Source organism: Stegostoma tigrinum, chromosome 1 (genome assembly GCF_030684315.1).
Source record: "Stegostoma tigrinum isolate sSteTig4 chromosome 1, sSteTig4.hap1, whole genome shotgun sequence".
Taxonomy (NCBI): domain Eukaryota; kingdom Metazoa; phylum Chordata; class Chondrichthyes; order Orectolobiformes; family Stegostomatidae; genus Stegostoma; species Stegostoma tigrinum.
This window is the reverse complement of record NC_081354.1, coordinates 141,290,226-141,316,244: the sequence shown is the minus strand read 5'-3', so window position 1 is coordinate 141,316,244 and position 26,019 is coordinate 141,290,226. Positions and strand designations below refer to the sequence as shown.

General features: G+C 41.1%; 2 protein-coding genes across 7 annotated transcripts in view; one reads left to right on the top strand and one right to left on the bottom strand.

The window, feature by feature from the left end:
• ubap1 (ubiquitin associated protein 1) overlaps positions 1–26,019 on the top strand; it is a 76,081-nt gene that overhangs the window by 13,027 nt on the left and 37,035 nt on the right. For all 6 annotated transcript variants that reach the window (XM_048546769.2, XM_048546801.2, XM_048546792.2 and 3 more), the window contains 3 exons: positions 6,462–6,508; positions 15,423–15,550; positions 24,940–25,881. In XM_048546769.2, the coding sequence (XP_048402726.1) occupies positions 6,469–6,508; positions 15,423–15,550; positions 24,940–25,881 (1,110 nt within the window). In that variant the 5' untranslated portion in view covers positions 6,462–6,468. The remainder of the gene's footprint in view (positions 1–6,461; positions 6,509–15,422; positions 15,551–24,939; positions 25,882–26,019) is intronic.
• LOC125459831 (kinesin-like protein KIF24) overlaps positions 4,769–26,019 on the bottom strand; it is a 151,025-nt gene continuing 129,774 nt past the window's right edge. Inside the window, exon 16 of the mRNA XM_048546750.2 lies at positions 4,769–5,680. The gene's annotated coding sequence lies outside the window, so the exon portion shown is untranslated. The remainder of the gene's footprint in view (positions 5,681–26,019) is intronic.

Genomic DNA, 26,019 nt, shown 5'->3' with positions numbered 1-26,019 from the left:
GCCTATATTGTATGTTTCTATTATTTGTTGTTTCCATGTCTTGTTGCATTGTTGTGCATGGCAGGGAAGCATGTGTTTTCAGTTCCTCCTGTAACAACTTGTTAATCACTTCTTTCTTACTTTCTTCTCTCTTTACTGCCACTGCAACTTTACTTTGTATTGTCGTAGTACCATTCTCATTTTTGCTGACCTGTCTCACCTTAGAATGGTTACAGTACAGAAGGAGTCCTTTTGGTATTTCATGTTATCAGCTTTCTGTAAGACAGCTCAAACCTTTTCCTGAAATGTTCAGGTGTTTTCTTTCCTCTCACTCTGTTTCTTCTTCCTTGTCTTCCACTTCTGATTTTATCTCTTTCCCCAAAGACCCATTTACCCGTAAACTTAACAGGCTCTAGCAAAAATTTATGTTTCATTAATCTTGCATATATACTTCCTTTCTGTACTCATTCATCACCCTTCTTCCAGCCATTTTCAGCAATCATTGTGTCAACCTCCTTCCCCCAAGTGTCTCAAAATTATGTTTCAGCCAACTCCTTGCATACTTAGAAAAAGATAGTCATTCGTGGCAAGATTGACAGACAAGTCAATGAGACAAGTGTTTGTGTCTCTTTTTTCTCGCTTTACCACAGACTTCCTGTAAATCAGCCTTCCATCACATTCACAATGCTTCCTACCAGACCTAATTTTTCCTCTCGTGCTTTCCCTTGCCTTTTAATGAAAACAGCAGCTCAGATTTAAAGTAGCTTGTACGTAATGTATGCCATAGAGCCAGCAAAGGTGAGGAAGTAGGTGAGAGAGATGAGTCGGAAATGATGCATGGGTGCTATGATGAAGAAGAGTGAAAATGAAATTGAAATGTTGTGGGATATTGCTAGGTGAAACTTGGTTCCAGCAGTTATAAAGATAGTAGGAACTGCCAGTGCTGGAGAATCTGAGATAACACGGTGTGAAGCTGGATGAACACAGCAGGCCAAGTAGCATCAGAGGTGCAGGAAAGTTTGACGTTTTGGGTTGAGACCCTTCTTAAGAAATGGGGGAGGGGAAGGGGATTCTGAAATAAATAGGGAGACAGGGGGAGGCGGATAGAAGATGGATAAAGGAGAAAATAGGGTGAAAGGAGACAGACAGGTCAAAGAGGCGGGTTTAGAGCCAGTGAAGGTGAATGTAGGTGGACAGTTAGGAGGGGATAGGTCGGTCCAGGGAGGACGGACAGGTCAAGGAGGCGGGATAAGGTTAGTGGGTAGGAGATGGGGGTGGAGCTTGAGGTGGGAGAAATGGTTAGGGAGGCGGGGACTAGCTGGGCTTGTTTTGGGATGTGGCCAGGGGAGGGGAGATTTTGAAGCTTGTGATACCTTTGAGCTGCAGGGTTCCCAAGTGAAATATGAGATGCTGTTCCTGTGTCGTCATGGCAATGCTGGAGGGTCAGGATGGACATGTCCCTGGAGTTTGGGGCGAGGTGCGGAATTGAAATAGTTCGCAACTGGGAGGTGTAGTAGCAAACTGAGTGTAGATGTTACGCAAAGTAGTCCCCAAGTCTCCACTTGGTTTCCCTGATGTAGAGGAGGCCACAACGGGAACAGCAGATACAGGATATTGCATTAACAGATGTGCAGGTGAACATCTGTTTGATGTGGAAAGTCTTCTTAGGGCCTGGGATGGGGAGGAGGGGGGAGGTGTAGCACTTGCTTCAGTTGCAGGGAAAAGTGCTGGGGCTGGAGCGGACAAGGGAGTCACTGAGTGAGTGGTCCCTCCGGAAAGCACATAAGGGTGGGGCAGGATAAAGGTCTTTGCTAGTGGGGTCAGATTGCAGCTGATGGAAATGTCAGAGGATGATGTGTTGGATTTGGAAGTTGGTGGGGTGGTACATGAGGATGAGGGGGATTCTGTTTTGGTTATTATTGTGGATAGGGGGTGTGAGGGATGAGTTGCGGGAAATGCGGGAGATGCGGTTGAGGGCATTTTTGATCACTGTGGAGGGGAAGTTGCGGCTCTTGAAAAAAAGAGGACATCTGGAATGTTTGGGAGCAGAATGCCTCATCTCGGGAGCAGATGTGGCAGAGGCGAAGAAATTGGGAATAGGGCATGGCCTTTTTACAGGAAGGTGGGGGAGAGGAGGAATATTCTAGGTAGTTGTGGCATTTGGTAGGCTTAAAATGGATATTGGTTTCCAGGTGGATGCCTGCTACTCTCACCAGGAAGGACCCCCCCAACTCCTCGGACAAGGTGTCCATCCTGGGCCTCCTGCATTGCCACGATGACACCAGCCGAAAGATGCAGGAACAGCATCCCATATTTCGCTTGGGAACCCTGCAGCCCAAGGGTAGCAATGTGGACTTCACAGGCTTCAAAATCTCCCCTCCCCCAACCACATCCCAAAACCAGCCCAGCTAGTCCCCACCTCCCTAACCATTCCTCCCACCTCAAGCCCCACCCCCATCTCCTACCCACTAACCTCATCCCGCCTCCTTGACCTGTCCATCCTCCCTGGACCAACCTATCCCCTCCCTAACTCCCCACCTGCGTTCACCTTCACTGGCTCTAACCCCGCCTGTTTGATCTGTCTGTCTCCTCTCACCCTATCTTCTCCTTTATCCATCTTCTATCCGCCTCCCCTGTCTCCCTATTTATTTCAGAATCCCCTTCCCCTCCCCCATATCTGAAGAGGGGTCTTGACCGGAAATGTCAAACTTTCCTGCTCCTTTGATGCTGCTTGGCCTGCTGTGTTCATCCAGCTTCATGCTGTGTTGTTGCAGTATTTATAAGATTGATAACAAGTCACTGGGAAAGGTGAAGCATCTTCAAGTACATATTAAATTGGCAGTATGGGCAAGTCTGTGATACCCTCAAATTCCTCATGTCTGATTGGAAGGAGGCTCAGAGGTTAATGAAATAACAAATGAAAAATGGACCCAAGAAGACAAAGTGAGTCAAGTGCTTTATTCATTTGAGCTTCTGTAATGGTTTAGAAGGACCTTTCACCATTGAATGCAATTTTCTATTGTTTGTCTGAATGTTTATTGAATAGCAAGTTAATAAGTTGGGCAGGGTGGTGTGTATGTCTGCAAATATCGTAATGTTTCACATACATTTTATCATGTTGGAATGGAAAATGTTATTTCTGCACATACCAAGTTACCAAAATGTCTTTTATCATTCCATGTGATTGCGATGAGGATAAACTATTCCTCCTTGTCCTTCTCTATTCACTTAGATTCAGTTGACCACACCATCCTCTTCCAACATCTCCATTGTCATGCAGTCAGTTGGACTGAAGATTCGTGGTTTTATTTTAATCTATCAAGTTGTAACAAAAAAATGACGTGCAATCAGTTCTCTTCCCATTCTTGTCGTGTTATTCCTGTCTACCCAAGAATCTTACCTTCTCCCAACCACCACCCAGCCTGCATGTTCTCACCTGCACAATGCTTCTGAGTGACATCACCCAGAACCCACAAATATGTACATATCATCAAGCTATTATCCTCCACTTCAAATTGTTAGATTGCTAATCTGTCATCTAGTAATGGATGAGCAGGTAAAATTTTCTCCACCTAAGTTTTGAGAAGAACAAATAAATTGTCTTCGATTCCCCCTGTGAACTCTGCTGCTGACCAAATCTATCATATTTTCTAGTAACTGTAAGAACTAGAACTAAAGGAAAAACAGTGCTGGAGAAACTCGGCTAGTCTGGCAGCATCTATGGAAAGAGAAGTAAAGTTAATGTTTGAGCCCAATATGACTCTTCTTTGATCTAACTACGCTCGTGTACAATTGAAACAAGAGTTCATGACTCCGGTAATCACAATGGGATTTGAGAAGTGACTTGATGCGTGTACATGTTAACCTTCAGTAACTTTTTGACAGGAATGCCCAGGTCCCGTTGTGCATATACAGTTTCCAACTGCTCACTGCTTAAGGAATATTCTGCTCATCTGTTCCTTCCACCAAAATGGATAACCTCACAATTTTCCACATTACATTCCATCTGCCAAGTTCCTCTTGATTCCAAATCCTCCTGATTTACATCTTCCTCACAACACATATTCCCACGTAGTTTTTTATCATCTGCAAATTTAGAAATATTACTTTTGGTTTCACCTCCACATCATTGATATACATGAACAGCTGAGGTGGAAGTACTAATCCTTGTGGTACCCCTCCAGTCACAGCTCGCTAACACAAGAATGACCCATTTGTATCTACTGTTTTCTGTCTCTTAGCCAATTCTTCATCCATGGCACAACATTACCTCCTAGCTCATGTGCTCTAATTTTGTTAATCAACTTCCCGTGGGGGACCTTCTCAAAATTCTTCTGAAAATCCAAACCTGATACTTCCATTAACTCCCTTTTAATTAATTTTGTTAATAACATCCTCAAAAAACTCCAAACATGATTTCCTACTTACAAATTCATGCTGACAATGCCCAATCAGATCGTTATTATCCATGTGTATACTTACCACATCTTTTATGGTAGATTCTAGATTTTTCCTACTACTGAGGTAATTCCAACAGGTCTGAGCTTCCCTGTTTTCTCTCTTGCTCCCTTCTTAAATAGTAGGGTGATATTTTCTAGCTTCCAAATTGGAAGAATCATTCCAGAATCTGCAGAATTTTCACCGAAGATCACATGTAGGGGCAGGATGATGGCTCAGTGGTTAGCACTGCAGCCTCACAGCACCAGGGACCCACGTTCAATTCCAGCCTCGGGTGACTGTCTGTGTGGAGTTTCCCTGTGTCTGGATGGGTTTCTTCCGGATGCTCCGGTTTCCTCCCACAGTCCAAAGATGTGCAGGCTAGGTGGATTGGCCATGCTAACATTGCCTGTGGTATTCAGGGGTGTGTGGGTTATAGGGGCATGGGTCTGGGTGGGATGCTTGAAGGGGCAGTGTGGACTTTTTGGGCCAAAGGTCCTGTTTCCACGCTGTAAGGAATCAAATCTATAGGCCCCTCACTTAACACTCTGGGACTGTCAAGTCCTGAGGATTTAGCAACTTTCAGCCCATTTAGTTTCTTTGGTAACAGTCTTTTAATTCTAACCCTGTTATTCTTCCTAGTCTTTTGGTTCTCTAATTCTGAGATATTTCTTGTATCATCCTCTGTGAAAACAAATACAAAGTAACCATTTAGCTTCTCTGCTACTTCTGTTTTCCTCCATTATAAATTCTATAGACTATGCTTCTAATGGACCCATGTTCATCTTGAATCATGGAATCCCTATAGTGTGGAAACAGGGCATTCGGCCTATTGAGTCCACACCAATCCTCCAAAGAGCCTCCTACCCAGCCCTTCCCCCCTATCCTGTCCCTGTAAGCCGTCATTTCTTATGGCTAATCCACCTAGTCTATGTATCCATGGACAGTACAGGACAGTTTAGCATGGCCAATCCACCTAACTTGCATACCTTTGCATTGTGGGAGGAACTGCATACAGACATGAGAATAAGCAAACTCCACATAGACAGTTGCCCAAGGTGAAAATGAACCTGTAGCCCTGGTGCTGTGAGGCAGCAGTGCTAACCACTGAACCACTATGCCACCCCACAGCAAATGTTACCTTTTCACATTCCTATAGAAGCTTTTACAGTCTGTTTTTATGCTTTTTGATAGATTGCATTTATATTCTGTTCTTCTTTCCATATTAGTTTCTTGGTCGTCCTTTGTGGCCGAAGTTTGGCAGCTGTAATGAATAAACAACATTACAGTTTTAATTTCTTGTCTATGTTTTCAAATTTCTCCATGGTTTCACTCCCTTCTCTGTGCAGTGCACCAAAATTGTCTTTAAGTGAGGCCCAAAGATCTTGAATTCTCTCCCTAAACTTTGCATTTCTATAATTATCTATTCTTTCAAAAAAAATCTAATTCTTTGATCAAGGTATTGGTCACTGATCCTAAGATCTTTTTATTTGGCTTGTTATCAGTTTTCTCCTGTGAAGCATCTTGGGATGCTACGTTAAGGGCACTTTAAAAAATATGCATATTATTGGCTTCAACAATCGTACTTGGATTGGCACAATGTACAACAGCACCAAAGCTAGTAGATGGACCTTGTAGCCAAAATAGTACAATATTTTCTTTAACAATAATTATCTTAGCAAATTTGTGCCGTTGCCAGTGTAGTATTCAGTCTGTCTTAACAATATTACTATCATAGATGCAAAATTAGAATCCTAAATTCAATATCAATTTAGTGTCTAAAACACAACAAAGACCTGCGGATGCTCAAGATCTGAAAGAAAAACAAAAGTTTGCTGGAGAAATTCAGCAGATGTGGCAGCATCTGTGGAGAAAAAAGCAGTTGAAGAGTCACCGGATTTGAAATGTTAATTCTGCTTTCCTCCTGCAGATGCTGCCACATCTGCTAAGATTCTCCAGTTTCTGTTTTTATTTAACTTATTGACTGTTGGATATGCCACCGCCATCAATTTTGGTGATTAATCAGCATTACTTTTCTTTTTTAGATTCTAAATGGCCTCTAGGAAATCGGGATCAGATTTTCAGAACTCTGGTAGGTGTATAAATTGCAATCGTTGTTTTAACAGACTGTTAGTTTTCTTCCCATAATTTAAATGAAGTGTCAATTAACTGTTCAGTCTTAATTGTTCCCAGTGTTCTGATATATTTTTGCCACCTCTTACCATCTTGCCAAGTGGTGAAAGGATTTTAATATCTCAGCTGTAGTTAAAAAAACTATAACATCTCAAATCTCTTCTTAGATCTCAGTTATAATTCCATCTTAGACAACAATGTTGCACCTTTTTCATTCTTTTATGTTCTTTGTATAATGAAATTAAGCTAGATAATTAACCCACAGACCCTGTTCATGTTATGGGGACCTGGGTTTGAATCCTGCCACGGCAGAATTTGAATTCAATAAATATCTGGAATTAAGAGTCTTATGATGACTATGAAGCCGTTGCTGATTGTTGTAAAAACCATCTCGTTTACTAATCTCCTTTAGTAGAGGAATCTGCTGTCCTTCCCTGCTCTGGCCTTTGCAAAACACCACACCCACAGCAATATGGTTGACACTGAGCTACCCTCTGGGGGAAATTATGAATGGGTAATAAATGCTGGCGTGACCAGTGACACCCACATTGTGTGAATGAATAAACTAAAGATACACTCTAATTTCAGTCCATCTGCTGTTTGTTACATACCTCTGACACTTTTATAATTGACTATTGCTGGCCTTGTACACTGAACCCATCATGAAGTTAGTCTTTTGAACTATATTGCCTATGTTACATCCCACATTGATACTCTTCGCCCCTGTCCTTGATGAGTTACATTGGTTTTTGATCCCCAGCAGCCTCCTGTACATCTGCCACCTCTTCACTACAGCATTAATGGTAAGCAATTAATACATTTGGTGGAGTGCCGCAGGGGATCAATGCTGGGGTCTCAAATATTTACAATTTATATTAATGACTGGGATGAATGCATGGTAGCTACTTTTGCCGATGAATCAAGACAGATCGCAAAGTAAGTTGTCAAGTTGAAGTTAAAATGTCCACAAAAGTGATACAGATTGGTTAAGTAAGTGGACAAAAATTTGGCAGGATAATAATGTGGGTAAATATGAATCTGTCCACCTTTGGCATGAAGAATAGAAAAGCAGTATATTGTTTAAATTGAGCGAGATTGCACAATTCATTGTGCGGAGGGATCTGGTGTCCTGGTACATGAGACACAATAATTCGGAAAGCAACATGATGCTGGCATTATTGGCAAAGGGAATGGAATATAAACGTAGGGAAAAACAGAAAGAACTGTAGATGTTCTATATCAGAACAAAAACCCATAAGTTGCTGGAAAAGCTGAGCAAATTTGGCAACACCTGTGAAGCAAGAACAGAGTTAACGTTTTGGGTCTGGTGACCCCAAATGTTAACCCTGGAGAGTTCTGATGAAGGATTACTGGACCCGAAATGTTAACTCTGATCTTTATTCATAAAGGTAGGGAAGTTTTGCTGCAGTTGTACAGGGCCTTTGTGAAATCACATCTAGAGTACATTTTGGCCACCTTTATTTGAAAAATCAGAGTTCAGATGAATAAGAGTTGATTTTATTGAAATTTATAAGAGGACACTTGATTGTATTAATGTTGGGAGGATGTCTGCTCTCCTGGAGGAAATTGCAACGAGGGAACATGGTTTAAGAATAAGCAGCCTCCCTCTTAAGATAGAGCTATGGTGAAATATTTTTCTCTGAGAAGCGTTTTTGTCTGTGACATTTTCTTTTACAGAGTGCAGTGAAGGGTGGGTCTTTGAATTTGTTCAAGGCTAAGTGAGTATTTTGATCGACAAAGGAGTCCAGGTTTATGAAGGGCAGACAAGAGCTTGGAGTTGAGACTATAATAAGATGAGTCATGGTCTTATTGAATGGTGGAGCATACTGAAAGGACTGAAGAACCTACTCCTCTTAAGTCCAATAATTCTGTGTCTGTTATTATTAAAATGTCTTGATTTATTTTCTTTGAAGGATCTTCATATTTAGAAATCTAAAGACAATTTCAGCAAAATAAGAAAATTGGGAGCAAAACATGACTACTTTATTGTGTCATAGAGTCATACAGCACAGAGACAGACTCTTCGGGCCTTCCAGTCCATGCCGAACATAATCCCAAACAAAACTCATCCTCGCTGCCTGTTCCTGGCCCATTTCCCTCCAAACCTTTCCTATTCACGTACTTATCCAAATGTCTTTTAAGTGAGCCCATGTCCATCATTTCCTCAGGATGTTCATTCCACATGCAAACCGCCCTTTGTGTAAAAAAAAATGCCCCTCATGTTATTTCTAAATCTCTCTGACCTTAAAACATAGCCGCTAGTCTTGAAATCCCTAGTCTAGGGAAAAGACACCTACCATCAACCTATCTATACCCCTTCTGACTTTATAAATTTCTATAAGGTCACCTCTCAATCTCCTACGCTTCAGTGAAAACAGTCACAGCCTATGCAGCCTTTCTTTATAACTCAAACCTTCCATACCTGCGAGCATTCTGGTAAGTCTTTTCTGAACCCTCTCTGGCTAATAATATCCTTCCTTTAACTGGTGACCAGAGCTGGACACAGTACTCCAGTAAAGGGCATGACTTCCCAACTCCTATACTCAAAGGACTGGGCAATGAGGGCAAGTGTACTAAATGTCTTTTTATTAGCTCTTTATGAAATAGATGAAATTCGTGGAATAATTTGTGTGTCACTCAAGGGTTCCATGCAATACATTTGAATTGACAATAAAGTTGGAAAATTTGGATGCACCTGTTAAAAAAAATTGTGAATGCATTCTTGTGGGGAAACTACTGATTTAACAATGAAGATGTTAAGGGAATTTCAAACAAATTGTAGACATGAAAGAGAAAAATTGTGCATCAATAAAGCATTGAAGATTGTTAAAAATGGAATGTAAATTATTAAATGTTTCTTTTTCATTATCAATGGGTCTTCTGATATTAGTCAGTTTGAATGTTTATTGAATAAAACGTGATTGAAAAATGCAGCCATTCCATGTACTCAATCCTGTTTTCATTAAGTTGTTAATCTTTTTAGAACAACTTAATACTTTAGTAATTCAACATTTGAAAATTCCCTTCATGAATCCCTTATTCAGGTTATGTAGGTTATTGTTTTAGAATTAGATATTCAGTGGTCAGTTTAAAAAAAGAAACCTCAGTATCAACAAATGATTTTAAATGGAGCTGAAATGTTATTTTATTAAAGCACCTGAATTTGCTTTACTAATCATTGGAATTTCATGAGAATGAAATTTATAAATGTTTCAAAATTAACTTTAAAGAAAAGTTTTTTGTAATTTTAAAAGTCAACTTCAAAGTCAGTGCCTCCTATTTTGATGTTACTGAAGTGCAGAGGAGTCATCTTTATTATTCTCATGATGCGGAGGTGCTGCTGTAGGACTCGGGTGGACAAAGTCAGAAGTCAGACAACAACAGGTTATGGTCCAGCAGGTTTATTTGAAATCACCCAAGCTTTCGGAGTGCTACTGCTTTGACTTCTGACTTCATTTTCTCCTAACAGTGGATTGTATCACTTCGACAGGACAGCAGATTAGTTTATAACAAGTCATAGATGTTCTGGACTGAATGGAGCAGGCTTAACAAAATTAGAATCATAGAATCCCTATAGTGTGGAAGTAGGCCATTTGGCCCATTGAGTCCACAACGACCCTCTGAAGAGCATCCCACCAAACCAACCCCACTACCTAGTCCCTGTAACCACATATTTCCCATGTCCAGGCCACCTAGCCTGCACATCTCTGGACACTATGGGCAATTTAGCGTGACCAGTCCCTCTATCCAGCACATCTTTGGACTGAGGGAGGACACCATAGCACCCGGAGGAAACCCATTCAGACATGGGCAGAATGCACAAACTCCACACGGACAGATGCCCAAGGCTGGAATTGAACCTGGGTCCCTGGTGCTGTGAAGCAATACTGCTAGCCACCCCACTTGTTCACAATTATTTTTAAAGCCATAATTAATTGAATTACACATCAGCTATCTGCCAGTTGTTCCACCACATTTCAGCTGTCTTAAAGGCAAGTAACCTTTGTGATTTCATGTGAGAAATAAATCATAACTGTCAAATGATTTGTAGGAACAAGGTGTCCTTCTGAGTTAATGACAGCACATAGTTTCCTCTTTACAGAATCCTCAAAACACATGTTAAATGAAACAATTATATCATGATTCACTGAAGTTATCTAAAGCCAAGGATATTATAGTGAATTTTGGATGGATTTTCTTCTATCCATTTTTACCAGAAACAAATCTGTCCTCGTGCCTAAATAAAATTACCTTTTTCTTTAAACTTCAGAATGTTGGTGTGGGACTCCAATTTCTTTCACTCTCACTGAATTTGAAATTCTGGCATGCTATGATCGACTTCTCTTGAGGATCATTTATTAATCCCAAACCATTACAAATATCCAGAATAGCCTGCTCTCTGGTTGGTTCCAATATCTTGCAATCTCTGATAACAATCTGTAACAATGTCTAATACATTCAATGAACTCTCCCTCAAAGCTACCCTTGTCAATTTGATTAATCCAGTCAATATGCATATTAAAATCAACCACGATTATTCCACACTTTTCTTACATGCCACCAGCAATTCCTAGTTTACACTATCCTGCTGAAGAATTACTGTTGAGGGACCTATAGATTATTCCCAGTAGGGACATCTTTCCTTTGCTATTTCTTATTTCCGGACTGATTCTAGAACATAGAACATTACAGTACAATACAGGCCCTTCGGCCCTCGATGTTGTGCCGACCTGTCATACCGATCTGAACCCCATCTAACCAACACTATTCCATGTATGTCCATATGCTTATCCAATAACGACTTAAATGTACCTAAAGTTGGCGAATCTATACCGTTGAAGGCAAAGCGTTCCATTCCCTTACTACTCTCTGAGTAAAGAAACCACCTCTGACATCTGTCCTATATCTTTCACCCCTCAATTTAAAGCTATGCCCCCTCGTGCTCGCCGTCACCATCCTAGGAAAAAGGCTCTCCCTAACAACCCTATCTAACCCTCTGATTATTTTATATGTCTCAATTAAGTCACCTCTCAACCTTCTTCTCTCTAATGAAAACAGCCTCAAGTCCCTCAGCCTTTCCTTGTAAGACCTTCCCTCCATACCAGGCAACATCCTAGTAAATCTCCTCTGCACCCTTACCAAAGCTTCCACATTTCTGTGTTTTTGTTTCCAGTGCCTGTATAATTTCTCATTTCAGCATTGCTGTCCTCATCTACCAACAAAGGGAAACCACCTCCTTTTCGTTCCTGCCTATCCTTCTGAAACAATGAGCACTCTAGGATACTGAATTTCCACATCTGGTCTCCCTGCAACTACGTTTCAGTAATCACTACCAAGTCATTCCCATTTTTCTTTATTTGCACTGTCAATTCATTAATTTTATTCTCAGTGCTTCATGCATTCAGATACAAAGTCATTAAATTTATTCCGTCTTCACATTTCCCAATTGCATGATTCCTTGGTGCATTCACATGTTCTGTCCTTCTTAATTTCTGGTAACAATCCACCTCCTCACTAACCTGCAGTTTCGCCTTTTAACTTTGATTTCCTAATTTTCCATACAGCTGACACCTCCCCATTCTACCTGCCAAAGTCCATAATCTCACATTTTTCCACTTCATATGCTATCTATCATGTTTTTGCTGACTCATTTAACCTATCTAAATCTCTTTGTCGATTCTTTGTCATCCTGAGCACTTTCCTTCCTGCCTATTCTTGTGTCATCTGAAAACTTTGTTACAGTACATTCACTCTCCTTATCCAAGTCATTTCATATAAGACAAGAAGAAACGAGGTGTAGGCCATTCGATCCCGTGTGCCTGCTCTGCCACTCAATAGAATCATGGCTAAATTGACATTCCTCACGTCCACTTTACTGCATTTTCCCCACAACCCTTGATTCCCCTACTGATTGAGAATCTGTCTTTCGCAACCTTAAATATACACAAGCTTTCTGCTCTCTGTGGCAAGGTGTTCCAAAGACACTCAACCCTCCTCATCTCAGTCTTACATTGGCACCCCTTTCTCTTTTATTATGTCTTCTGGCCCTAGATTTTGACACAATGGGAAACATCCTGTCAGCATTTACCTTGTCAAGATATTTCATAAATAATTCTGGGCCTGACACTAAACGATGTGACACTGCACTAGGTGTAGGTTGCCATCCTGAAAATGACCCAATCCCATCCAAATTTTCCATCTGATGTTAATTAGCCAAACCTCTATCCATACTAATATGCTGTTCCCAACACCTTAGCCTGTCATTGAATAGCCTGATTTGGGGAGGGGTGGGATATTTTTATCAAAAGGCTGTTGGAAATCCAAATATATTGTACTCTCTGCTTTCCCCTTATCTATCCTGCTTATTACCTCCTTAAAGAATTCTTAAAAGAAATTGTCAGACATGATTTCTGTTTTATGGAGCTGTGTTGACATTAGCTATATTGTGTGTTTCTAAATGCTCTATTACATCCTTTTATAACAGGTGTTAGGCTAACTGACCTATAGTTACCTGTTCTTTTTTTGTCTCCCTTTTTAAATAAGGCTGTTACTTTGATTCATTTCCATTCATCAAGGGTTTTTGCAGAATCTAAAAGATTCTTGGAAGGTTATCATAGAATCCCTACAATGTGAAAACAGGCCATTTGGCCCAACAAGTCCACACCGCCTTTCCAAGGAGCATTGCACCCTGACTCATTCGCTTACCCCTGCATTTCCCCAAATATCCCTGAACAGTACGGGCAATTTAGCATGGCCATGCCACCTAGCCTGCATACCTCTGGACTGTGGGAGGAAACCGGAGTGCCCGGAAGAAACCCACACAGACACAGGGATAATCTGCAAACTCCACATAGACGGTCACCCGAGGGTGGAATTGAACCCGGATCCCTGGCCCTGTGAGGCAGCAGTGCTAACCATTGAATCACTGTGCTGCCCCTACCAGAACATGCATCATCTCCCTGGCTACTTCATTTAAAATCCTAAGATGCAGCTCATCAGGTCCAGGGTACCTACTTTTTAGTCCCATTCATTTCTTATATCCTTTAAATTTTGGGGTTGTTTCCAACCCTCATTTCTCATTTCTCAAACTGATTGTTAAACTCTACCATGTTACAGTCACTGTTTTCTGGGTGACCTTTTACTCTAGGATCATTTACTAATGCTGCCTCATTAAACATTAGCAGATCCAAAGTAGCTTGATCTCTGCTTGTATCTAAAACATATTGTTATTGGAAACTGTCTAGAATACATTCTGAATTCTCCCTCTGTCAATTTTGATTTTCTCAATCTACATATTGTTAAAGACACTCTAGTAATGTACTGCCTTTTTTTTTACATGTCCTCATTATCTCCTGATTAATTCTGTATCTATAAACAAAAATATTGTCAGGGCCTATACTGCATCTCACCCTTGCTATCGATTTTATTCCATCTTGTCTAACAAAGTTCCCTACTATCTTTTCTTTCCTGCCTGTCTGTTCAAAAAGTCACATATCCTTGAATATTTAGTTCTTAGCTCCATGAAACTGTGTCACTGTAATGACTTTTACAGCATATTCATCAACCTATATTTGTGCATTAATTAATTTACTTCATTCTGAAAGAGTCATCAGTTTCACCTTTTTAACCTGTTAAATGGTGGAGTGGACTTGATGGGCCAAATGGCCTTACTTCCACTCCTATGTCTTATGGTCTTAACCATTGTTTCTCCCTTTGAACTGATTGCCTGCTTTTTTTGTGTTTGTACACTCTGCCCCTGTCCATCCCATGCTAAGTATCATTACATAAATAGCAGCTCTGCAATGCTGCCATATCCATTTGCTTTCTAAGTCTGATGTCTGTTCCCCACTACCACCAACTCCAGAAACCTTCCCCTCCATTAGTTTAAAACCCTCTCCACAACTTTAGTTATTCAATTTGCCACAGCTATTTGGTCCCAGGACTGTTCTCAAGAGAAGCCTAACTTTCCAGAACACGTCTCTTTTACCCGAGAATTGCTGCCTTTGTGCAGATTCTGTCAGTGAAAACAGCACAACTTGTGAAGGAGCAGGCTATCACCTACAATACCTCCTGTATTTCAATGTTTAGCTTCACAAGTGAATGCTAGCAGTTCCTGTAAGTTTAAACTCAGCAATTACCGACAGCCTTGACATTATTAGAACAGTCAAATCTGAGGAATTGTTTTTGAGAACCCTCTCTCTCTCTCTCTTCTGAACTGTTCATAACACATGTACAAGTGCTGACATGAGCATGTGTGCAGATGTTTACTGGCAGCTGTTATACATTCACTGCTGACATCCAAAGGCCATTTGTGCACGTGCAGGCTTTGACAGCCATCTTTGGAATTGGAATACATACTGCAACACATAAATGCAGTAGACTAGAACTTCATAGAATCCTTACCATGTGGAAAGAGGCCATTTGACCCATCGAGTCCACACCAACCCTCGGAAGAGCATCTCACCTAGCCCCTTGTTGATTTTGATTTAATTGGTCAGCAATGTTTCTAAAAGGTAAAAAGGCAGTGACAGATTTGCACAATATTTGCACAGCTCAAAGACAAGGAACATATCTTTTGCAATCTGAAATGTGGTGGTGACAGTAGTACTGATGTTACAAATTAGAGATGTGATTTGGTTTTGTCAAAACATGTAAAAGGTTCTTGGGGGACTAGGATGAATTTTTACAAAATCGTACTTTTAAAACTTAAAATGATCTAACCTCATTTAGTTGGCAAGACAATGAATATAGTAAAACAGGTCCTTTGTTGCAATGAAATATTCTGGTCAGTTTTCGTAAAGGATGCATGCTTTCTCTTTAGAAGCTTCATAAGCATAATTGCTTGTTTTCAGGTGCAGCCTTTAGTTATCTTGATGATGTTCCATTTAAGATTGGTGATAACTTCAAGAGTCCTGCCAAAGTGGGATTTCCTGTTGGATTTTGCATGACAGATTACTCAAAAGTATTTAGAAAGATTGATGTGAGTATGAGTAATTCATCTAAATTTGTTTTCTTTTGTGAACTTTTGACCTAATCATGCCTTTCATCAATTAATAGGATATTAATTATATTAGGATAAATGGATGTTTTTTTACTTGAAATTATGACTACATCATGTGCTGTCAGTTTAGGCCATTTAAATTTAGTGTTGGTGTTAGGTTGACGTTCTTGAATGTTGATCAATCTTTAAGGGAAAAATAATTCAACTAGTTTGATTTGAATGAATCTATCTTTATTGCTTCTATTTGCCATCCTCAGAGACACCTCCAACACTGTTTCTCAAAGTTGAAAAATCTGTTTTTTATGTCATCTTTTTGTTTTGATACTGGATGTCAGTCTGTTCCTGTTCTGTGACTTTGATATCTTCTTTGTGCTCAGTGACTAAAACTAGAAATGGCTCATAGTCTGCCAAGAGCAACATTAAGTTAAACATGAATTCTTCTTGTGCTATGCTCTTTAAGTTCGCAGTGCAGCATTCTACTTGCCATGTGACTTTTTATTTCCCATTTCAACCACAAAACTATTAAAATTTCAAAATGTTGTTGCACCCCATCAGCTGTTTGACCTGTAAGCATATCACTTATTGTTGATATGTAATCTCCTGATATGTCCTCTCTTCTGCATATTTTGTTTTGGTTACTCTAAGATGCCACTTTGGATTTGGGTTTCACATCTAATTTGCTGTTGTCTATAAATTTAAACAGCTTCCGAGTCTGAGTTATTAAATTAGAAGCTTTGGGGGTAAAAGGCTCTCCATGAAGCATCCTACTTAATGTTTATCCCAAGACCTTCATAACTGTTCTAATAAATACATGCGGTTTTCTTCCTTTATCAATTCCTTACACATTCTCATCTCTTTGAAGACTCGAACCCAAATAATGAAGGGTTTTGAAAGGTATGGAAGTAACTTTCAAAAGGGAAGTGGATGTATATTTGAACTTGCAAAAAAAAATTGAAGGGGAAATAGCAGGACAGTATGGTTAATTAACTCGTTTAAAAAAGAATGAAATAGGCAAGATTGATCAGCCTACTGGTGGATGATCAATCCAGATGCCAAGATAATGTTCTGGGTTCAAATCTGAGTTCAATAAAAAAATCTGGAATGAAAAATATAGTGATAACCGTAAATCCATTGCTACCCATCTGGTTCACTAACATCCTTTAGAGAAGGAAAATGCTATTCTTACCTGGTCTGGCCTACATGTTACATTCGACCCATAGCAATGTGGTTGACTCTCAATTGCCCTCTGAGGAATTAAGGATGGGCAATAAATGCTGCTTAAAAGCGATGCCCTCATCCCGTGAATGAATGAAGGAAAAGTCCTTATCTGGCATAATTAAGCACAAGATCAAATTATGTTATTGATCTTAAGAAGGAAATCTGCATATAGCTCCTTTCACAATCACATCCTATATAGCCAATGAGCAGTTAATAGTCATTGCTTTGGTGTAGAAACCGATATGCAATTTTGCACATCAGATATCAACACAAAAGTAACATAATCACCAGGAAATCTTGCTTTTGGTGCAGATAGAGGGAAAATTGTTTTATTTTATTATTTCATGGGATGTAAGTATCGCTGGCTGGTCAGCATCTACTGCCTGTCCCTTGTTGTCCTTGGTAAAGTATGGTGAGCTGCTGCAATCCATACTATCCAAGACACCAGAGATAACTCCCTAAAGATGTCTTGAAATAGTTTTAGGGATCTTTTATGTCTATCTTGGAGAGGAAGTGAAGCCTAAATTTAACATCTGATCTGCAAGCGGCCACCCCGATCGCAAGACATTTCCCGAGTGCAGCACTGGAGAATGTCAGCCGAGATATTCATGTTCAAATTTTGGTTGAAGTCATTTCTGACACAGAGGTGAAAGTGCTACCAACTCAGCCTCAACTGATACTTCAATATGGTTTTGGTTGTATTTTGAAAATAGTTTGATTTAACTGCACTGTCTTTTTTTGGGGCTAGCAGCATTGTACTACAACGATATAGGTGAGGTAAAGCCTGTAGAATCTAATGTAGTGAATAAAAATAATTAGAATAGACCTTTTGGCCCACTGAGACTGTGCACAGCATGATGATAAACTAAAAAACCTTTTGCCTCTATTTGGTCCATATCCCTCCACTCACTGCCTTTTCATATATCTGTCAACTGTTGTATCTGCCTCCACCACTACCTCTGGCAGTGCATTCCAGGCATTTACCACCCTCACTGTAAAAGAACTTGCCTTTCACATGTCATTTAAACTTGGCCATTTTTACCATAAACCTGTGTCCTCTTGTAATTGACATGCCCACCCTGGGAAAAATACTCAAATTATCCATTCGATCCAGCTCTCTCATAATTTTGTAAACTTCTATCAGGTTGCTTCTCATTCTTCAATGTTCGAGCTATAAAAGACCAAGTTTATCCAATCTCTCTTCATGGCTCATACCTTCCAAAACCAGGGAACATCCTGGTAAACCTTTTCTCTATCCTCTCCAAAGCCTCCACAATCTTCTGGCAGTCTGGCGAACATAACTGTACAAATTGTGGCCAAACTGAAGCTTGAAACAGTTACAAGATGACTTTCCAATTTTTTTATCAGTGCCCCAACCGATGAAAACAAGCATGCCATATGCCTTCCTGACCACCTTATGTACTTACTTTGCCTCTTCAGGGAAGCTGTGGACCTGTATGCATAGATGCCTCTGTATGTTGATGCTACTAAGGATTCTGCCATTTACTGTCTGTATCTCTCCTGCATTAGACCTTCCAAAATCCATTCTCTTGCATTTGTCTGGATTAAACTTGCTGTGCCATTTCTCTGCCAAAGTGTCTCCAGCCTGTGTATATCCTGCTGTATCCTCTGACAATCCTTCTTATTATCCACTGCTCTCCCAATCTTTGCAGATGGCACAAACCTATTAATCAGACCACCTACATTCTCCAAACTCGTTTATACATGTATATTAGAAACATCATGGGTCTCAGCACTGATATCTATGGAACACCACTGGTTACAGATCTCCAATCATAAAACCCACTACGTTCTGTCTTCTATGACTAAGCCAGTTCTGTATGCATTTTAGCAGCTCAGCACAGATCCTAGGTGCCTTCACCTTTTGTATCAGCTGCCACAAGCGAGCCATGCGGGACCTTGTCAAAGGCCTTGGTAAGGTCCATAAAAACAACATTTACTGTCCAGCCTCATCAATCATCTTTGTCACTTCCTCAAAAACTCAAATCAAGTTTGTGAAACACAACTTTCCCTGCACAAAGCCATAATGCCTGTTGCTAATAAGGCTGTATTTTTCCAAATGTCAGTAAATTCTATCCTTAGAATCTTCTCCAGTAATTTTCCTACCACTGACATAAAGCTCACTGGCCTGTAATTTCCCAGTGTATCCCTGCTGCCCTTCTTAACCAAAAGAACAACACTGGCTATTCTCCAGCCTTCTGGGACCTCTCCTGAGAATAAACAGCGTACAATCATTTTGCACGTGGCGCCAACAGTTTCCTTGCCTGTCTCCTGCATTCCAGGATAGATCCTTCCACATTCTGGGATAGATTCCATCAGGATTTGGGTACTTGTCAACACCCAAAACCATCACCCTTTTTTTATATATTGAAATGCCCTGTTGAAATAGCACTCCTCCTGAGAGTTGCCATCTACCATGTCCTTCTCCTCTGTAAATACTGATGCAAAGTATTCATTAAGGAGCTTACCCACTTTGCTGGCTCCACATAAAAGTTCTCCCCTTTATCCGTGAATGGATCTACTCTTTCCCTTCTTACCCTCTTGCTCCTGATAGATGTATAACATGCCTTGGGATTTTTCTTAATCCCATTTGCCAAAGACATTTCATGGCCCATTTTAGCTGTCCTAATTCTTTGTTTGATTTGTTCCTACTTCTTTAAGTTCTTCAAGGCCTCTCCCCGTCTGTCTTCAGTTTCCTAAACCTTATGTTTGCCACATTTTTCTTTTTGACGAAGTTCGCAATTTTGTCTTGTACTCCAAGGTCTTGAATCTTGCCACCCTTGCATTTTCACAAGAACATGCTGGTCCTAACCTCTCATCAACAGGCCTTTAAAAGGTGTGGAATTGCCCTCAAACAGTTGCCCAGTCTGCATTGCACAGTTCCTGCTTCAATTTGTGGTAGCTTACCTTCCCCCTAATTTAGTACTTTCACCCAGGGATTTGTTTTTAAAAATGTTTCATTATTTATTTGCACTAGCTAGGCCAGTATTTATTGTCCATCCCTAATTGCTGGGTGGCGGGGGGTGGCGAGGGAGGGTGAAGGGTAGAGGAGTTAAGAGTCAATCACATTGCTGTGGGACTAGAGTCACATGTAGGCCAGACACAGATTAGGATGTAAGATTTCCTCCAGCTTTTCAACATGACTCTTTCAGCCACCCTGTCTGGTTGCTCACCCTTTCTCTTCATAGCATCCTGTGCCGGCCCAGAGATATCCTTGACCTTAGCACCAGACAGGCAACACCCGATTCTGAAGTCTTGCCTATGGCCACAGAAATGTCTGTCTGTGCCACTGACTTTGGAGTCCACCATCACTATTACTCACATATACTTCAACCCTCTCTGTTGTACAACAGTGCCAGCTGTACTACAACTAATCTGGTTGCTGCTACTTTCTCCTGAGAGGCCACCTCCCCCTGCAAAACAGTATACCTGTTTGAGAGGGGAATGGCCACAGAGGAATCCTGCACTGCCTGTCCACACTTATTCATTTTCCTGGTGGTCACCCAACTGTGCTGTGACCAACTCTCTAAACATGCTATCAATGTCAGTGCTCCATCGTCACTCCATCTGCAGGTCCAGGTGCTCCTTGCGGAAAATTAAGAGCTGTAGATGAACACACTTCCTGCATACGTAGTCACCATGGAGACTGGAAGTGTCCCCAGTTTCTCACATTTTGCAGGAAGGGCATTACGTGTGTTCTCCTGCCATTGTGAACTTTATCGATTGAATCAAACTTATCAATCACAGACAATAATCCAGGACCTGATTAAACACTGGATACTCAAATTCTCTTGCTGTGAAGGCTAGCTTGCCACTAGCTTTCCTCACCACCTACTGCACCTGCGTGCTATGCTTCACTGACTGATCCACTATAAAACCCAGGTCTCGTTGCATCTCACCTTTTCCTAAACTGCCACCATTCAAATAATAATCTTCCTGTTTTTGTGACCAAAGTGGATAACCTCATTTATCCACCCAGCAGAAACTCACGCAGACATGGGGAGAACTTGCACACTCCGCACAATTGCCTAAGGATGGAATTGAACCCAAAATGACTGAATATAATCAAGAAAAAGATGAATGACTTGTTAGATTTAAAGGCATCAAGGGGTATGGTGACAAAGCATGAATATAACATTGAGGTAGAGAATCAGCTATGGTCACGTTCACTGGCAGAGTAGGCTCAAAAGGCCAACTAGCCTACTCCTAGTTTATATGTTTCTTACTTCCCATCCAAGCCGTATCCTTTGCAACACTCTCAAATTGGCAAGAAAATGGGAAGAAAACGAGAGAGCGCAACCTGTAAACAACTCTACTTCCTACATGGATGCCTCAGGAACCAGGTATTATCATGCAGTGTGAAGTACAAACCACGCATCAACAACCCACAAGCCCGGAAAACAGCTGAACAAAACGGCCACAAGATGATAATGGTAATGAGAAATGATGCACACAACCGGCTCCACAAATACAACAGTGAAATTACGGGCCGAAAAACATTATTCCAGGTAGCTATCAATCAAGACTGGACAACTGACATAGAACGAGCCATTAACATCAGCCAAAAGACCTCAAGATCCAAGAAAAGACAGACCCTGCAAGACAAGCTAGTCACACTTACCCTCAAAAATGATGACATCAGAATAGACACGTGGATAAGAAACCTCTGTGACCGGAAACTGACAGACATGGATAAAGCTGTTCTCACCCAAGGACTGAACTACAACTACAGGGATGCCAACAAAACGGAATTCCTAGCTACACTGGAAGCCACGCTCAACCAATAATATCAACGAAGAAACACAACAGACCAGAAGACAGACAGTAGTCCCGACACTAACTGGAAGGAGTGAACTCAACACCCTCAAAACACGGGGAAGACAAGCCCTGGATGGATTAACGAAGGACAAGAACATCACTATACGACCTGCAGACAAAAGGCGCATGACATTGATAATGAATAAAAGGGACTACATCTGCAAGGCACAAGCCTTGCTTGCCGACAAGAACATGTACCGGCCAGTACACGCTGACCCGACACCTCAACTAGGCAACAAAATCCTCTACACGCTACAAAGAATTAAACAAACAGGATAAATCAACAAAAGAGACGTTTTAAAAATGAAACCCAAAGGAAACAATACACCCCGATTCTACGGCCTCCCTAAATTGCACAAGCCGGAAATCCCATTGTCTCCCTACCAGGCACTCCACTCAACAGATTAGCCAAAGGACTACAAAGAAGACTCAGGCACCTAGTCCACAAGTCACCCCACTCTCTCCACTCAACCCAAGAATTCTTCAACACCAGCAAAGACATAAATATAGAGGATGAAGAGACCATGATATCACTTCCTGCCACCACCCAAGACATTTTTCCATCCCCACCCTTGTCTGCCTTCCGGAGAGACCACTCTCTCCGTGACTCCCTTGTCCGCTCCACACTCCCCTCCAACCCCACCACACCCGGCACCTTCCCCTGCAACCGCAGGAAGTGCTACACTTGCCCCCACACCTCCTCCCTCACCCCCATCCCAGGCCCCAAGATGACTTTCCATATTAAGCAGAGGTTCTCCTGCACATCTGTCAATGTGGTATACTGTATCCACATTACCCGGTGTGGCCTCCTCTACATTGGGGAAACCAAGCGGGGGCTTGGGGACCGCTTTGCAGAACACCTCCGCTCGGTTCGCAATAAACAACTGCACCTCCCATTCCTTAAACGACATATCCATCATGGGCCTCCTGCAGTGCCACAATGATGCCACCCGAAGGTTGCAGCAAAAGCAACTCATATTCCGCTTGGGAACCCTGCAGTCCAATGGTATCAATGTGGACTTCACCAGCTTCAAAATCTCCCCTTCCCCCACTGCAACCCAACACCAGCCCATCTCATCCCCTCCCCCCCACTGCATCCCAAACCAGCCCAGCTTGTCCCGCCTCCCTAACTTATTCTTCCTCTCACCTATCCCCTCCTCCCACCTCAAGCCACACCTCCATTTCCTACCTACTAACCTCATTCCGCCTCCTTGACCTGTCCGTCCTCCCTGGACTGACCTATCCCCTCCCTACGTCCCCACCCATACTCTCCTCTCCACCAATCTTCTTTTTCTCTCCATCTTCGGTCCGCCTCCCCCTCTCTCCCTATTTATTTCAGAACCTTCTCCCCATCCCCCTCTCTGATGAAGGGTCTGGGCTGGAAACTTCCGCGCTTGTACTCCTGAGATGCTGCTTGGCCTGCTGTGTTCATCCAGCTTCACACTTTGTTATCTTGGATTCTCCAGCATCTGCAGTTCCCATTATCTCTAGTTATTATAACAGTCCTGTTTTCTGCTCACATCCGAAAATGCAAACCTTTTATTAACCTTGCTTCTAACTTCCACACTTCCCAACCTTCATGTGGTCCATCTTTAGATCCTACTTTCCCTTCCTCAATTTCTTTATCTCCGTTTCAAAGTAGAGCTATTGATCAATATCCACTACAAGTCTACTGACTGTCATAGATAGTTTCTTGCCATTTTGAATGGTGAACAAAGGATTCTAGTTTGAAGGAAAATGTACAAAAGCAAGTACAGTATCGCATCTCCTGTACTGGAAGGTGTTGTGGGAAGGAGAGTGATTGTTGAGACTAATTGAAAAGTGAACCAGAATGTTGACAGGGTAAAGTTGTATCAGAGATAATGGGAACTGCAGATGCTGGAGAATCCACGATAACAAAGTGTGGAGCTGGATGAACACAGCAGGCCAAGCAGCATCTCAGGAGCACAAAAGCTGACGTTTCGGGCCTAGACCCTCTCTCTGGTGTAGGGTCTAGGCCCGAAATGTCAGCTTTTGTGCTCCTGAGATGCTGCTTGGCCTGCTGTGTTCATCCAGCTCCACACTTTGTTATGTTGACAGGGTAAGGTTGCTTTGGAATTCTAAGTGGCAAGGGGAGAAAGTATTTGATGGTGATGTCGCAGTGGAGGTTTGAAAGATGATCTGTTGAATATGGAAACTAGTCAATTGGAAAATAAAGATCAGGGATTGCTACTGTTTTTCCTCATTTGAGGAAATTGAACACCCACTTCCTAAAACTTTAAAAGAAAACGTGAAACAAAAATTTATATGAATTTGAAGTGATTTTCTTTGTCATAAATTTCAAAAATATCTTTAGGTACTTGATTACTGGACCTTTCACTGACTCTTTTGATTATCTATTCCAAAACAAGCTATCCACTAGAATGTGTACAAAACTAGTGCGGATCATTTAAATCCTTTTGATGCTTTACTTCTTCCAGTTCTGACTTGGTTTTTGTTGGAGAAAGTTTCTGCTTTGTTCTGTTCGGTATGTATCCAAATTGGCCTGATCACATCAAGTAGGGAATCATGGATATAAGCCGTGTTCTTCATTTATTTTATACTGCTGTACTATGTATTAAAAAGACACCTGACAGAAACTGTTCTTAAGCTTGCCTTCTGGTCTCCACTCCTGACAATGTGAAATAGCCATTACATGCACTTGTTTGTTGCAGCTGAAATTCTGATTTGACATATTGACCAAGTTGGGCTGCAAATGTGGAAACATCATTATCACAGCTAGACCACCTGATGAAAGTGTTGAAATATGATTTCAGTAAGCTAGTGCACAAAGGAACATAGGCACCTCTGTCAGACAGACAATGGGTTACATAGCTTGAGAGGCTCTACTGCACATTGAGCGCAGGGCAAGGAAAGGAGTAGGCCTCCATGACCTTCCACAGTCAGTATTAGTTACTGAACATGTGCTGTTGGTGTCATTCTGCACTGCACTCAAGTCATCTTAAGCTTATAAAATTGTTAAATAGCAGAGTAGTCTGAGCACCACATTCTCCAATGGCATGTCAAATAAGTGAAATTCCATATATCTTGACAATTAAAAATGCAAAAATCAAATGAGATTTCATGTTAGCAAATTTCTGAACTGCTAATTTATTGCAAGTAACTTTGTTGCTCTTTTATGTTTCACAATGATTCACTTAGTTATCCAAAATAATGATTTCACTAAGTATTTGAAATTTTCCTCGCAAGCTTAATGAAAAGCTTTATGGCTGTGGTTCTTGCAAATTACTCTTTTGTTATTATTGTAAAATGTGATGTTTCTTTTCTTTTAGTATGATTTCTCTTTTGAGAAGAGGACCATAAAATGGGCTGAAGAAATAAAACAAATTAAAGCTGCGCAAGAGGCTGCTAGTTTAACGAGGGAAATTTCTTCAGTGACTGCTGAATCTGATGCATTCTCTGAGAAAAAATGTGGAATCCAATACAATGATAGACCACATTCTTCAGCATTTCCACTGACTATTAACCCTATACTTGCCAGTCTAAGACACAACAATATTCTAACCCCAATGCCAGCAAATAGTAAAGCTGTAACACAAAAAGACCCAAGTCCTCCTTATACAACCAAATTCAATCTTGCAGACTTTGAAAGTGAAGAGGATCCTTTTGATAAACTGGAGTTGAAAACGCTAAATGATAAGGAGGAACTCAAAAATATTCTTGAAGTTCAAGCAAGTTCACGACCAATGATTATTTCACAGTTGGATAATGACTTGGATGTGCACATTGTGGGATCCACAGATGCATCACCAAGCTCAGAAGTGCAGGCCTCAACTGAGGAGGCTACCTCAGACTTCAAATCTCTTCACAAGCCAAATGGCCTCATAAATTTGCCACAGTTGGAGAACTGTGAAAAAGTGCCCTTCTCTGCCAAAGTATCTCTCCCATCTGCTTCAACTGTCAGCAATATCAAATCTTTGTCTTTTCCCAAACTCGATTCTGATGACAGTGAGCAGAAGACTGCTAAGCTCACAGGTACTTTCCACAGCACAAGCCTACCTAATGGCGCGTTGTTTAGCTCAGTAAAGAACAATGAGCAGTACAAAGTTAGTGGTTTGAATGGGCATAACTTCCCTGTTATGCCCCTCTGTTCTTCAAATTATGAACTTGGGATTGACAGTACTGCAGCAGCGTTGTCGTCTTCCATGTCAGATGTTTCACCAGTTATTTCTACTGCTGGAGTCAAAAACTCATCTCAAACTGAAGCAAAACCGGTAAGATGGTGTTTTAAAATTAACTGCTTAAAAGTTGGTTGCAAATTCAAACTAATTCCTATGTTTGCGCAAGTATGTAAGAATTTATGGGCAAGTATTTTTATTGTATATAGTCAATAGATTAACATTTATTACAAT